The sequence below is a fragment of the Atta cephalotes genome, assembly GCF_000143395.1.
Source record: "Atta cephalotes unplaced genomic scaffold scaffold00012, whole genome shotgun sequence".
Taxonomy (NCBI): Eukaryota; Metazoa; Arthropoda; class Insecta; order Hymenoptera; family Formicidae; genus Atta; species Atta cephalotes.
Window position 1 is genome coordinate 5193558 of NW_012130076.1, and position 14466 is coordinate 5208023.

The 14466-nt window shown below is 36.6% G+C and overlaps 2 protein-coding genes across 2 annotated transcripts in view; one reads left to right on the forward strand and one right to left on the reverse strand.

Moving 5' to 3' along the window:
* The window catches only part of LOC105617367, a 54296-nt gene that overhangs the window by 18630 nt on the left and 21200 nt on the right, over positions 1 to 14466 (forward strand). The window contains exons 4-10 of the mRNA XM_012198928.1: positions 1501 to 1983; positions 2509 to 2799; positions 3053 to 3472; positions 4752 to 4796; positions 5408 to 5764; positions 6030 to 6505; positions 7610 to 7842. Of these exons, the coding sequence (XP_012054318.1) occupies positions 1501 to 1983; positions 2509 to 2799; positions 3053 to 3472; positions 4752 to 4796; positions 5408 to 5764; positions 6030 to 6505; positions 7610 to 7842 (2305 nt within the window). The remainder of the gene's footprint in view (positions 1 to 1500; positions 1984 to 2508; positions 2800 to 3052; positions 3473 to 4751; positions 4797 to 5407; positions 5765 to 6029; positions 6506 to 7609; positions 7843 to 14466) is intronic.
* On the reverse strand, positions 9198 to 12663 carry LOC105617279 (uncharacterized protein DDB_G0280205). The gene is made up of 3 exons (XM_012198845.1): positions 12351 to 12663; positions 10968 to 11409; positions 9198 to 10377 (listed from the first exon to the last, which is right to left on the reverse strand). The coding sequence occupies exons 1-3, from the start codon at positions 12661 to 12663 to the stop codon at positions 9198 to 9200; spliced, it is 1935 nt and encodes a 644-aa protein (XP_012054235.1).

Sequence of the window (14466 nt, forward strand, 5' to 3'; positions counted from 1 at the left end):
TTTCCTTTTGCGATTAGTTCTTTATTCTAAATTAAGACTGCTGCTCTGACCTAAATAATCTTTTCTTTTCAGCAACATTCGAATAGAATATTTTATTTTTCTTATTTTAAGTTATGTATTTAAAAGAATTTAAATAAGAATTTTTATACAATTTATTAGATATCGTATGTCATGAAAATTTTATTTCATGTTCAGCTATTGTTAATATTTGGGTTAATTTAGTATAGGAATAACGGGATAGAGAGCAATATTAATTCATAACATCAGACACTACACTAATTGGAACACGCATCGCGCAACGCAATCGCACGCATACCATATCGCTCGACTCCGTCCTTGACTTTCACCGATTATCGGCCCTCTTCCTTTTTTCCCTCCCTTTTTAACAATATGATTCGCACGTGTCTGACGCTCGCCAATTTTAAATACGCCATTATTTGCTCAACACAGATTTACACAACCACACGTGTTATAGAGATATGATTATAGAACTACACAAATAAATAAATATACAGAATAAAATTATAATAAAAGTATGCAAAGTGTGAAATATAAATATAAAGGATATTATTAAGAGAATGAGATAGATATTTTAAGCAATGATATAAAATATATTTCTCTCTTTTCTCTTCAATATACATATATATCCAGTTGAACCGTAATTGGTGTATTTTATTTATAAAGTAGTCAAACTTTTATAAAAGAAATCTTTTTCCAAGATTTTGAAAGTTTAATTATTAAAAAATTTTTAAGTGACGATATAATCTCTCAGTGTTTGTTTATAGTACAGTTAATTTTTATGAGTTCTAAATCAAGTTAAATTTACGGCATAATGCAGTTTTAACGGACATTATCATATTTAGCTTGTAGCACGATACGAGTAGGCGGGAGAAAGTTACATTCGCCTACTCAGACTAAGCATATGCGCATGTACACACACACACACACATACACGCGCGCACGCACGCACGCACGCACGCACACACACACACACACGCGCGCGCGCGCGCGCAAAAGAATACAATCTCATCTTATTTTGCTTGTTTCTTACATATATTTTGAGTTGATTATTTAGCCTACTCATAGAGTAATTTCTTCAGACTTATGGTACGGTCGAGATCACCAAGTTCATAATACAAAATTGTCTACGCGAATCAGGAAAGAACTATGATAAGCGATTGTGCTAGCATCATAATGCAAAACTACCAGTAAAATTGAAAGGAGGAAAAAAAGTTTGAACTGATGATTGCGGTAGACAGAACGTAGGGGACAGAGCAGCGGTCGCGTGGTATATCGGGACCGCGTGTTTTCTTGAACCGGGTCATCGATTTTCCTGAAATAGTTTCTCCGAGAGAAGGTTAGAGAGGTGCGGGAGATAAATTGAATCTCTGGCAAAGAATAAGTGAAACGACGATGAAAGGGGAGAACAGGGCAAGAAAGAGGGATGGAGGAAGAAAGGAAGCATGTAGAATATTTTTGACGTTAGTGTTTTGTTTTCAGGTGAACGAGAGGCTTGCTATCAATGTGAGCAACAGTCCTCTGTCGCAAGTTGGGGTTGGCGGTGTCGGGGTAGTGTCCGCGGCGGAATATAGCAGCATGGGAGCTGGTAGCAGAGGCGATCGGCAGAGGATATCCCTCTTGCCGCCTGTCGGCTCTTCAGTGACTTCTATACCATCGCCTTCTGCCGCCGCCGCCGCATCGGATTATCAGCAACATACGACAGCGACAAGGAATCCGCCGCGAGTAGGCCTCATGCCCGTCCAGCCTGATCAGTATTGCAGTCGCACCCCCGTCGACATGTCCAGTCTGCAACAGGATGCGCCACCTTTCAAAAAGATCCGTCTAGGGCCACATCAGCAGATCCAGCAGCTGCAATCGCAGCCTCAGCCGCGTTGCCTGTCACCCGCGGACCCATGTGGAGGCAAGCAAGAACAACAGCAACATGTTGTACAATTGCAACAACCACTTAGGATAGACACCAGGGTGGGTAGAATGTACAATCTGCTCGATAATCGAGAGATTAATCTGTGTAACTGAAGGGAGTCATCTATCCAGTTGATATATTCTGATAATATTCAGTGCCGATAATAAAAATCAGTTTTATTGTCGGTAATACAAAATTTAGATTTAATTCACTATTTAGTTTAGGATTGTCTCATGTTTATACAATATCATCGATTTATATTGTTGAAAATCAAAACATTGAAATAATAGTATTAATTTTCGCGAGATTGTATTAAATAAATAAATCAGATTGCAATTAATTACATTTATAGTATGGGATGTAAATTGAGATTAATTTACATTTTCAGAGAATAACTATATATAAATATAAATAAATTAATATATAACTAAATATAGAATGATTTATAAATGCATATCAATACTTTAGATTAAATGGATACTTAAGTAAACAAACAAATAATAAAACATGGATTGGATATACGAAAAACAATGAAATGAATAGGTTGAACACAAAATGATATGACGAATTTTTGCTAGGAGCAGCCTGCCGTGGGAGCGTATACGCCACAGACGGAAGCTATTTCGCCTACGCTTCCAGAGCCAAGTACGCAAGAGGATGCACAATATAGGAGTACCAAGGATGATCTTCTGCAACAAATTGGCAAGGTTGACAGGGAGATTGCTAAAAGGGAGAATCAATTAAATATGTTGCGAAAGAGGTTAAAAGACTTGGAAGAAACAGCGAATAAGCCTCTAGAAGTAAAAGACACTGAGGAACAGTCACAGCAACCAAAGCATCAATCGATGGCGCAAAAGGTCTACGCTGAGAATAGGGTAAATTATGTAATAATAATTAAGTACTTTTATATGTTGAATGACTAAGAAAAACATTTAACTTGAATCTGGATGCATGTGTGCTAATTAACATAAGTTGTGCTATGTGTTAACAAAGTTGTTTTTATTTGTATCATCAAAATATTAGTTGATTTAATATATTTGAAGTACAGAAAAATTTATATAATATTGAAGTACAAAAAAATAGATAATTAATAAATTGAATTTTAATTTGATATATTTTAATTAACAGAGAAAGGCGGAAGAAGCTCATAGACTCTTAGAAAGACTGGGTCCCAAAGTAGAACTACCTTTATATAATCAACCGTCGGACACAAGTGTATACCAAGAAAATCGTACACGGCATCAGACGTGTATGCGTGCCAGACTCATAGCTAGGCTTCGGAGAGAACACGCTGAGCGCGCGTCTCTTCATCGACAGCAGTCACAAACGTACGCAATTTTGGTTCAAGAATGGCATCGTAAGGTGGAACGATTAGAGGCAACGCAGAAGAGGAAATCGAAGGAAACAAAGAATCGCGAGTTCTTCGAGAAGGTATTTCCCGAATTGCGAAAGCAAAGGGAAGATAAGGAGCGTTTTAACAGAGTTGGTGCTCGTATTAAGAGTGAAGCCGATCTTGAAGAGATAATGGATGGTTTACAAGAACAAGAGGTATATTCTATTATATTGTGGTCATAAATAAATGTATTCATAAATAAATGGTCGACAATGAAATGAGCGACGTGATATATTATGAAGAGAGAATTAAAAGTATGGTGAAAGTAAAAAGATGGTATGGGAAGAAGCAAAAAAAAAGGCACGTTACTAAATTAATGTAAATTAAATAAACGTCTTTTGACAACTACAAACTGAAATAAAATAAAGGGTATTTTAAACGGTAAATTAATAAATGAGAGAGTTAAGAGACACTCATTTAATTTTATTGAATTAGCGATATTAACTTATAAAATAAAATAAAAATTATTTTGGCGTGCAAATCTGTAGCCTATTATTGTTGTTATAAATAAAGTCTATTTATCTGTTCAAATATATATCATATATACATTTAGAGGACGACGTATTAGAACAATTTAATCATAATATAGAATAAAATATATTTATAAAGAATAAAATATATTTATAAATTGATCAACATTAATTTTGAGTGAATTGAAAAATTTGTTTTATAACAAACTTTCTTTTTGTCATAATTTATTCTTATTTTAGCAAATAATTATTGTGAGAAAGATAATAAATGATACACATGACAAAATGACTAACTTACATATGCTAGAAGCAAATTTAACCTTTGCTCTATCAAGTTTTTGTAAATATGAAATGTACGCGAGTAGTAATGTAATATCTAATTAGTGTATTCTTGATATAGCGAAGATTAGATATATTATTTTTTTTTATACTTTTTATGGATTTTGTCTCATCTCTTTCTTTATTTTCCCAAGAGCAATTCTGTGAAAGAGCCATTTTCACATCAAAGGATTAAAGAGAGTTGATTATAAGGAAAAGATGGTAACTGACAGTTTCTTCCTATCTTTAGACATTTGTTTTCTCTCTTGGTCTTCTCGTGTATGCTGACCAGGGAAAGGATGGCAAACTGGATAAATGGATGGAGATGATTGGAAGTTACCATCGGACTAATAGACGCGCGAGATAATAAAGTTTTAATTAATTCAGATTCATGATGCTCAAGTAGAAGTTTCACAAATTGTTTTAATAAAGTATCCCTCTGCATTTGATGACGTTACATTAAATATAATATTTAAACCAATTTTTTGCGATTACTATTTCATATAATATTTCTTTTGAGAAAGCATTGTTTTAAAAATATTCTTTACTTTTGTGTTTCTTGCGTCTTCTTTTTCATTAATTTCTGTTAGATAAATTCTTATGATGATACTTCATGGAAGACATCTAATTTATACTGATTCCCCAGGAAGAAACATTGCAAGATTTAAAAAATTCCATTAAAGCTTGTCAGGTTAGTAACGTGCGCTTGCTTCCTTCACCCTTACCTCATACCATATGGATTGTATTCTATAAATTGGTTGCAAAAAATTAAATCGGTAAATTAAAATTATGCTAGCTTAATGTAACAAACTGAAAAAGCAATATTAAATCTATTATTATTAAAGTGTAGTTAGGTTATATTATATGTATAATTCTTTATATATAAGCCTTATTATTTACATATAAAAACATTGAAATTTATATTTTATTTCAAATAAAGTATATCATTTACATACATATATATCATCATGTTTTATCAATATACAGCCAACTTTTAATTTAATGATGATGATTTTTATTTTAATGATATTTTTTATATTAAAAACTATTCAAAGATTTATTAAAAAGAGCAATGGATTATGGATATATTGGGTTGTCCGGAAAGTTCGTACCGATGTTAAAGGAAAATTGAAACGCAGAAGATTTAAATTTTAGTATACCTTTATTAAATTATATAGGTTAGTTAGTTAGGCACGAACTTTCCGGACAACCCAATACATTGATTTTATCTTTTATTACAAACATTACATTAATATTACAAAGAAATAATTGATATATTGAAAATGACATTATTTTCGACAGATGGAGGATAAGAAGATGCGTTCGTATGCAGTCATACCGCCTCTATTATTGGATGCGAAGCAACGAAGGATCGCGTTTCAAAATCGGAATGGATTGCTCCAACCAGAAGAATTAGAAGCTCTTCACAGTGAACGTAAATTGATCAATGTATGGAGTTCGGTGGAGCATGAATTATTTAAAGAGAAATACCTTCAACACCCTAAGAACTATGGAGTGATAGCTCAATCGTTAGAACATAAGTCCGTTCCAGATTGTGTACATCACTACTACCTCACTAAAAAAGCAGAAAATTATAAACAGCTTTTACGAAAATCGCGCCAACGGACACGTAGCTCTCGGAATAATCCGAATAATAAAGTAAGTGATATTAGTTCGTCCATGTATATAAAAAGGCATTAATTTTTTTAATTTTTAAATTATTAATTTATTGAAATGAAATAATGTTTTGCGCGAACACATACAGAAGCACTATATCTATATAAATATACATTGTATATACACAATTTATCAACAGCAGAAGGAATTAGAAATTAGCATGTAAAAATTAAAAAATTAAAAAATACTTATTAGTTTTTGATAATTAATATCATGTGAGAAAATGTTTCTTAATAAATTGTTTCAGGTAAATAATACCAGTTCGACTATTGGACCTATAGATATTTTAACGACAGGCGTAACGACAAGGTTACAGCGGGAGCAACAACAGAAGACTCAGGAGAATCCTCAGAATAATTCGGCAACGACTACGTCTGCATCCACAACGAGCACCACGGGCACATCGAGCGTATCGTCAACAACTGTCGGAACCACGACAGTAACGACGACGACGACTCCTTCGAGCTCGATAGCATCGGGCGTTAATGTAACAGCGGATTCAGTAACGACATCAACGACAACGACGATGACATCAGTCCCGAATACCACCGCGACGTCTAGCAACTCGACAACGTCGACAACGTCTAGTACGAAGGATTCCAGGGAAGCGAGTAAGGAGAATAAAGAGAACAAAGTCGATTTAAAAGAATCTCATCTCATAAAAGTAGAGCCGAAAGAAGAATCGCAATCGGAGCCTACGTCGGGGAAGGATATTAAAGTAATGTACGTGTAATTTTTTAAATCTATATTTTAATTAAACTTTATGCAACATTTTATCTTATATAATTTAAGTATGTATGAAGTTTATACATGTAGTTTATACGATTATTGAATTTCGGAATTATTGAGATAGCATATAAAATATTCTCAGAACGACAGAATGTATTTTAATATATATGAATACGTTCGCTGAATATTATCATGCGAATATCGTATTTTTTATCTTTTTTTTTATATTTTATCAAGTGTTCACGATATTAATCATTTTCGATACGTGAATAAGAAATAAAAAAGTTGGCGCGGCTCATTTTGCGAAACGCGCATACCAATTGGTCCCGATTCTGATCTATATAAAAGCGTGTACGCGGACTGATTGAATGAACCATATCCATCGGCCGGAAGATATTCATTCCGCAAACATACCCCACTCCAACGAACCAATCTCAATATTGTCCACGGTGGGAGAGGCGACCCGCGAATACTCATTTAACGATTACAATACGCTGTTCAGCAGCGAACAGATATTACAAAAACGCGCGCAAAAAGAAATTTAATCTGCTTTTTTTTATGGCGCTGTACTAATAGAGATAAGTTTTACTTATCCAGAGTGATCGCACGATAGTCGAATGAAGAAGCAAGTCGTTGAAGGGTGGAAAGCGGTTTTGGGAGTGATGGGGATACGCCAGGAGTGATGGGGCGGAGTGATGGGATGGTGGCGCCCTGCGAAGGGTGGGGGGAGATCAATTATTAGCAGATTGTAATGCTAATCAATGGTAACCGGTTAGTGGATTATGTTTACGTAGGCTCTCATCACCGTAATTGACTCGATCGTTGGAAATGTGATTCTGCCCGATGAGAATGATGAGTGTCGAATTCTCTGCTGCTTCTTAAGACATAATCAGCAAAATTTTATCATGAAAAAAATTTTTCATTACCACAAAACCTCATATTTCATTTTTTTTTATTTTGAAAAACGAAAATATGATTGGAGCAGAACGTTCAATGGATTATCGTTTAACACGAGCGTGCGCAGAGTTTACATTTATATTTCATGCGGCTTATATTTGTTTAAGCAAATCCAATTTATGTGCTTCGATATTGTTACAGAATGGAAGGGAAAGGCGCGCTATCATCGTCTGCGTCTTCGTTGAACAACGCGACGAACGTTTCGACCATCCAGTCAGACTTCAAAGAATCCAATAAAAAGAAACCAGGTTGCAGAGATACGAATAATAGTGGTGCTAATGTGGCAGCTAGTGGTAGAATAAAAGATAAGAAGAAAGAGAATCATACTCCTATGGAAACCAGTGATGAAGAGGCACCATCGATCGACGTCATCGGTAAGTTTAGTATCAATTGATATTTTGTTTGATATTAAGTTTGATATTAGATTTTTTCCAAGTTAAGTTTTAATTCCAAATTCAGTTTCTATATATGCTTTCTGAACAGTTGCATTTTGAACATTAATACGTAATTACAATTTGTCTATTATATCTTGTACATAAATGCATAAGAATTAGACTGATAACGTTTAAAAAATTGAAATTTTTCGATTGACTTCAACCATTTATCTATATTATTCCGTATCTTCGAAGATTAATGTAATATATTCGAAATAACGCATCTTTAATTATCATATTAATTTCATTATTGTTATAGATATTTTCAGAAAAGTATTTATTTTATTATGTTATTATTATCGCTTTTACGATACAAACGATAGGATTAATAATATAATTTTTTGTTTCGTGGTTTATTTTTGTGAATTCAAAGAGTTTCCGAAGTATATCGAATTAGCATTATTAGATTATATATTTAAATTCTGAAAAAATGCGCGCGCGCGCGCGCGCGCGTGTGTGTGTGTGTGTGTGTGTGTGTATAATTGAAACATAAAGCTTGTGTATAGCAGATGTAAATGTTTTTACATAAAATGAATGAAAAGTAGCAACAACGTTTAACTTACATTTAATTTTAAATTTAACGTTGAAATACAGTTTGTGTATAAGCAGTTTTATTTTACATAGAGAAATTAATATTCCTTTTTATTTATCACTGTAACTTTCCTTACAATTAAATTGTTATATGTAACGAAGATTTGATTACATCACTACGTAATTACGTCATAGATTTTATCTTTCTTTTTTTGTACAATTTCTTGGCACAAAATATGTACCAACATACGTATATAACATCAAGATATGTATAATAATAAAAAATACACATAAAAGATGAAACGCGCGCGATTAAGTACTATCTATGAAACATAAATTAGGAGCTAAATCTTTTTTAACATGTACGAAGTTTTATCTCTTAATGATTTATACATTTTTGAAGTAACGCAAGAACGGGATTTAATTAAACGTAACATCCAGCATATTACATTCTACGATAATTTGATTTGATTATCGATCTATTGTATTTGCAATTAAATATTCGACACACTCGCAAATATCAATAGGTACTTTGAATTCCATCTTTGAAATGTCTTTCCTCTTATTTTCGAGTAAGGGAATCTCTTCTTTGTTTTCCATAAATGTCCATGTTGATAACAGATAAGGGAAAAATCTGGAAGTTAAAATTACACATTAGAATAAAATGATGATTCTTTTTATCATTGAAAGGCAAGAATTGGTGGTATAATTTCAGTACCTATCTAACGAGAAAAAAGAGAGAAAAGGATTCACATCTTTTCGTTTCACGGAGCATCCTGAGTGGACGATGTGTCCGCATCACGACTCGATGCATTCGTTCCATCCGTGGCGCCTTGTCTCTCCTCGTCATTCGCGTGGCAGAGTTTTCGATGCTTGTGTACGAAGTAGTAACTGGGGAATTTGCAACCGCAGATCTTGCAGGGATAGTACTGCACATTCAAATCCAACAATCTGACCTCTCGTCTGTTTCCACGCGCCGCGGCATCTTGCCGCGATCCGTGATTAACACTGTCCCCGCTGCCTCCACCATTGTTGTCATTGTTAGTCGTCTCATTGGCAATCCTCGTTGGCAATAAATGCCGCTTAGCGTGTTTCCTATAGCAATATTGTGACTTGAAGGTATGCTTGCAATAGCCACAAGTATAACAACCACCGTTGTTGCCGCTGTTACTGCCATCATTGCTAGAGTCGTTGCTGGGACTACGCGTACGGCTTCCTTCTCCTCGCGTTGCAGGTCCACCGTTCTCGTCGTTTTCGCTTGACGGATCCTCGCCCTCTGTCAACTGACAGTTCTTTAACGGGCGTGTTGCGGCATTATGCGGCTCGTGCGACGTCGACGACGAATAATTCTCATTCAATACACGATGAAAGCGCACTGGTCCATCGCAACACGCGATGTCGTATACCACGGAAAAGACAGTGCTCGTGGTGGAAGCCTCTTTTGTGCTAGAGATTGTGTTTCGAGCTCGACGACGAGACGAACGCGCTCGGTCATGTTCCGATATCGCAGCATCATCATTATCGTTGCTATCGTTACTGCTGCTGCGGTTACGATTTGATGCTTTGCTGTCGGCGGATGTCGCAGTACACGATTTATTTAGCTGATCATTAGACGATCTGATGGAACGATCCTCGATCTCTTCTCCTCGTTGAGCTTCGTGTTCCATCGATTTATCGTTATTGTGATGCATGGGCGAATGTGTTTGCGACACATAGGATGGAGCCGGTGAGATCGACCGCGACGGCGATGGTGCTCTTGTCGTAGAACTCGCCGTGCTGCTCACGGCGAACGCGGTGAACGCAGCTGCGGCTGCAGCCACGAATGGCAGAGTGGAAACGGTAGACACTATCTCCGGTGTTCTCGATCTACTGGAATGCAATCTCGGACGTTTGTGGTGCGTCACGGTCGGCGAGGACTGCGGCGACTTTGACATCTCACCAGCGCTGCAAACATTCATATAATTTTCTATTAATCTTGAAATCTAGAATAATTTTAATCCCCTTTAAAGAAAATATTGTTATATTATCACTATACTTGTTATGTATTTTGGTTATATTAACATAGATGTTATTACAATGTGACAATGAGAATCATTTGCATCAAATGTACGATGTGCTACTGTTCCTATGAAAGTCGAGAGAGAGAGAGAGAGAGAGAGAGAGAGAGAGAGAGAGAGAGAGAGAGAGAGAATTTATTTAAGTTAATTTATTTTTACACAGCAAGAAATATTTTAATTTTTCTTTAGCTCTAGAACAACGTATAAGCTATAACTGAAACGGAATAAAAATTGAAAATTTAAAAGATAATTCAATAAATGTTTAAATTCTCTTTTCCGCCTAAGAGAATTTTTAATCACTGTAGTATGCCTTGGCTAAATAAAAACTCATTATAAGATGAAATCTTATTGGCTTAATCTCATTATTGCCTGTAAGATTTCCAACATGTGAAAGAGATAGGTACTTATAAATCTTCTGATTTAAACTTTAACACTGGGACAAGGTCGCGCAAAAAGATTCGATCGCATATTGCGAACCTATAATGCGCGCACTGCTCCTGCTTTTCTCTCGGCACGACGACATTGATTCCGGGTGGTACGGTTGGTTGCATCAATGGCTGCATCGACGGTGGCAGATGCGACATAGCAGTCGGTGCCGGGGCGGTTGGTGGATATGCAAGCGGGGTTGTAGGGGGCCAACATAGCGGTGGGCCTACTACTAGCCTGCTCGGTATAGGTCGTAGGATGCTACCGGTCGTTCCCGGTGGCGATCCGGGCGTCGTTGACGCGGATGTCGGCATCGGCGGCGTTGGCAGAGGTGGTGGTGCTCGTAGCCTTAATAGCGCGGCTCTGCATTGTTCCAGTGCACCTGGCATGTGCAGCAAATGCGTCGCTAGTAGCACGCTATAAACATTATCCAACGTCACCTCCAGTCGTCCAGTGTACATATAGTTGAGCAACGGCGCGAATGCCTCTCCACCTAAATCAGATTGGGAATCGGGATATGTTAATGCGAGTTAAAATCAAATATTCGCCTCTTATTTTTGTTTATTTTGTAGAGTAAGATCAAAGCCTAGTGACACGTATAATTTTCTAGATGGAGAATTTAGTCTGCTAGGAGAGAGATAATCGGTATTTCTAACTTTAAAGTATCCGTATATATAGCTTCTCACTCTTTATGCAAATACTTAGATACATTAGTAGTCGTATTGGAAAATACTCTGTTTGCTGGGATTTGGTTCACAAGTGGTGAATTAAGATACGCTTTAGATTGCTTTTGAAATTGTGATTTTTATTGACGTAATTATTTAACGAATTGAATTATTTTATTAGAGATACGTTTGCAATACGAATGGAAAATGTTTTGTTTGCAAACACTACGAAAATGGACTTACGCCACTTGTGAACCAAGCGATTCAATTATTGGATTGGATTGGATTGAATTGGGTAACTATATTGGAAAATCCCAATGAGAGATTGGAAGTAACAATAGCACACTGTGCGACCACTGGAAGTTTGTTAATTATTCTGTTTCGTTATTGGCTTACTGTTATTACTTAAAAGTAGTTTCGAAAGCATTGCATTTTGTTGTGTTACGACATAAAACCGAAAGAGCAGAAAGTATTAACACCAATAAATAATTCTTTGAAAACTTTAATTGTAATATCGAAATTAACATCAATATATAATCCTTTGAAAACTTTAATTAAATAATTTACAAATATGATTAAAAATATATGATTAAAAATATTCTAGCGGTTTATATTAAATAAATTTCTTCTTGCAAATTTTTTAGATTTTATAAATAAATATTGAGAGAGGGCAGTATTGTGTAAAGTCTTCTATTGACAATTCTATCTGAGGATGAGATAATAGGTGTGTTATTAGAGTGATCTCTAACTTGTTGTGGTCTATATTTACCGATGGACGAGACTGACACGGAAGTGACCGGTCGCTGTGATTGCCCGTTGGTCGCCGTGACGGCGACGGTCGCACAGGTAGGATCAAAGGGCGAATTCGACGTTGTCGTTGCCGTCGTCGTCGCCGCGCTCGTCAGCAGGGCTTTTAGATATCCACTGTGAGCCGCGAGTACACCTTTATGTGCTACAAATTGGTGCTCGCCCTCATTGCCGACTCGTACCACCGTGTCAGGTGGTGAGAACGTGTCCTGAAGACAGGGATAGCTACTACTGGTGGCACCGCCACCGAACCACGCTCTGTATAAACCATACATCGTTGTTCAACTCTTTGTAGATTCAACACTTTAAGTTTTCTTGACTCGAATTTCTCACAGACGTTTAAATCAAACGCAAATCTTAACGTCGTTTGTGACACAGAGAGGAAATGGATAGGAGCTCTGCGATTAGGACGCTGATCGCTAGATCGTAACAATTGATGTCGTCATCATTATTCTCTCGCAAAATCTACAAAGCGGAGTTGAAGTTGTTTTACGTATTCCCTTATGATATGATTGAATCTCGAAAATCGTGTCGGGATAATCCGGAAATTATCGTTCGAACTTTCTCACACGAGATCAGCGAGTGTATAAATTGATCGAGATACCACGATCTTGAATTAGATGCGGTACCGTTCTCGCGAACACTCTCGACACGGGCCGATCTCGCGACTCTTCGTGATTTGAACGCCGGAACGCCGGAACGCCGGCTAGCGGGCGCACCATCGTACTGTTTATCAGCTGCGCGTAGACGCGCTTCGCTTTTTGCGAGCTGAGCTTCTACCACCTACGCCGCTCCGCGCCGCGTGGGGTTGGCTCAACCCCCTTCGGAGCGACCGAGAACCGCCCCCAACGAACGCAGATTGGCGGCGTACGTCGCGATCACGGCCGAGTCGCACCTGCGCTCGAAGGATCAGTCTTCTCTATCGCGATATTACAGGATATGCGCTCCTGATCGCCCTCGTTTTCCGCATGGTACGCGAGGGATGTGAAGAATTCGAGTCTTCGAAAGGGCTTCGAAAGATTCTATTGCATCTCGTTAGAAAAGGGATGCTATTAATTACTCTTTTTACATTTGCATCATTTATACCCCAATTAATTTCTCATTGAGATCAAAGCTAAGAATTAGATAATAATTATTCGGATAAATTACGACCTTCCTCCTTTTTGTGCACGATTGAAAATTTTTGCATTAAGCGTGAACAAGACATCTATAGTCTATATAATAATAACGTGGAAAGACATGGCATAATTATAAGACATACGAAGGATATAGGTATAGATAACATATCGATCGCGATACAAACGCGTGTATATCATTTCAATTCAGGATGCAACAATGCCATCACACTACGTTATGATTATGAGGCTCGAGATAATAACACGTTAACTTTACATATTGAAAATCATATGAGAATCTTGAAACTTGGATGTTATTTCTCCCCAATATTGCGTGAACGAATATTAATTGATTGATTGTTAATGGATATTAATAAGAATATTAGGATATTAATAATTGGATAAATATTAATTGGTTGCGTACGAAGATTGTATTGGAAGAAGAGCTCGCGATAATAGAAATACCACAGTCGAAATATTACATTGTTCAGTTAATAATTGCCAGTTAGATCTCTCAGTTTTCAATCTACGAGATATTTGGCGATTCATCGATATTTCTTAAATTAAAGATGAGTTTAAAAACTGAATATTCTCTTAGAAAAAAAGAAAAAAAAATATATATAGTATTCGTATAATTGTGATAATCGAGTTTGTAGTTAAAAAAAAATATATATAGAAATTGTTTTCGTTTGTTCTGAATTGTTTTGTGCGACGAGAAGGTAGCATCTTAATTGTAGCATTTATGCGATAGACCTAACTTATTTGTCGGCTTCAAATGAGACGTTAAATGCGATGTGGTAGAAAGTGAGCGATAGGAAAAGACGAATAAAGAAGAGAGGAGAAAGGAAACGTTTTTCGAGAGCCGACTGGATAATGAGAGGAGAGGAGCGCTCTCGTCTTCTGGAGAGCGATCTTTCGCCGCGAGATGCGTCTTTTGCCGGTCTCTTGCTCTCTCTCTCTCTC

What these genes read in the sequence shown, in the direction of transcription:
- LOC105617279 (XM_012198845.1), bottom strand. Translation starts at nt 12,663, where the DNA reads ATGTATGGTTTATACAGAGCGTGGTTCGGTGGCGGTGCCACCAGTAGT. An exon ending in CGTGTCAGTCTCGTCCATCG is followed by an intron (nt 11,410 to 12,350) that starts GTAAATATAGAC and finishes AATCTGATTTAG; the next exon opens with GTGGAGAGGCATTCGCGCCG. An exon ending in GAGCAGTGCGCGCATTATAG is followed by an intron (nt 10,378 to 10,967) that starts GTTCGCAATATG and finishes GAATGTTTGCAG; the next exon opens with CGCTGGTGAGATGTCAAAGT.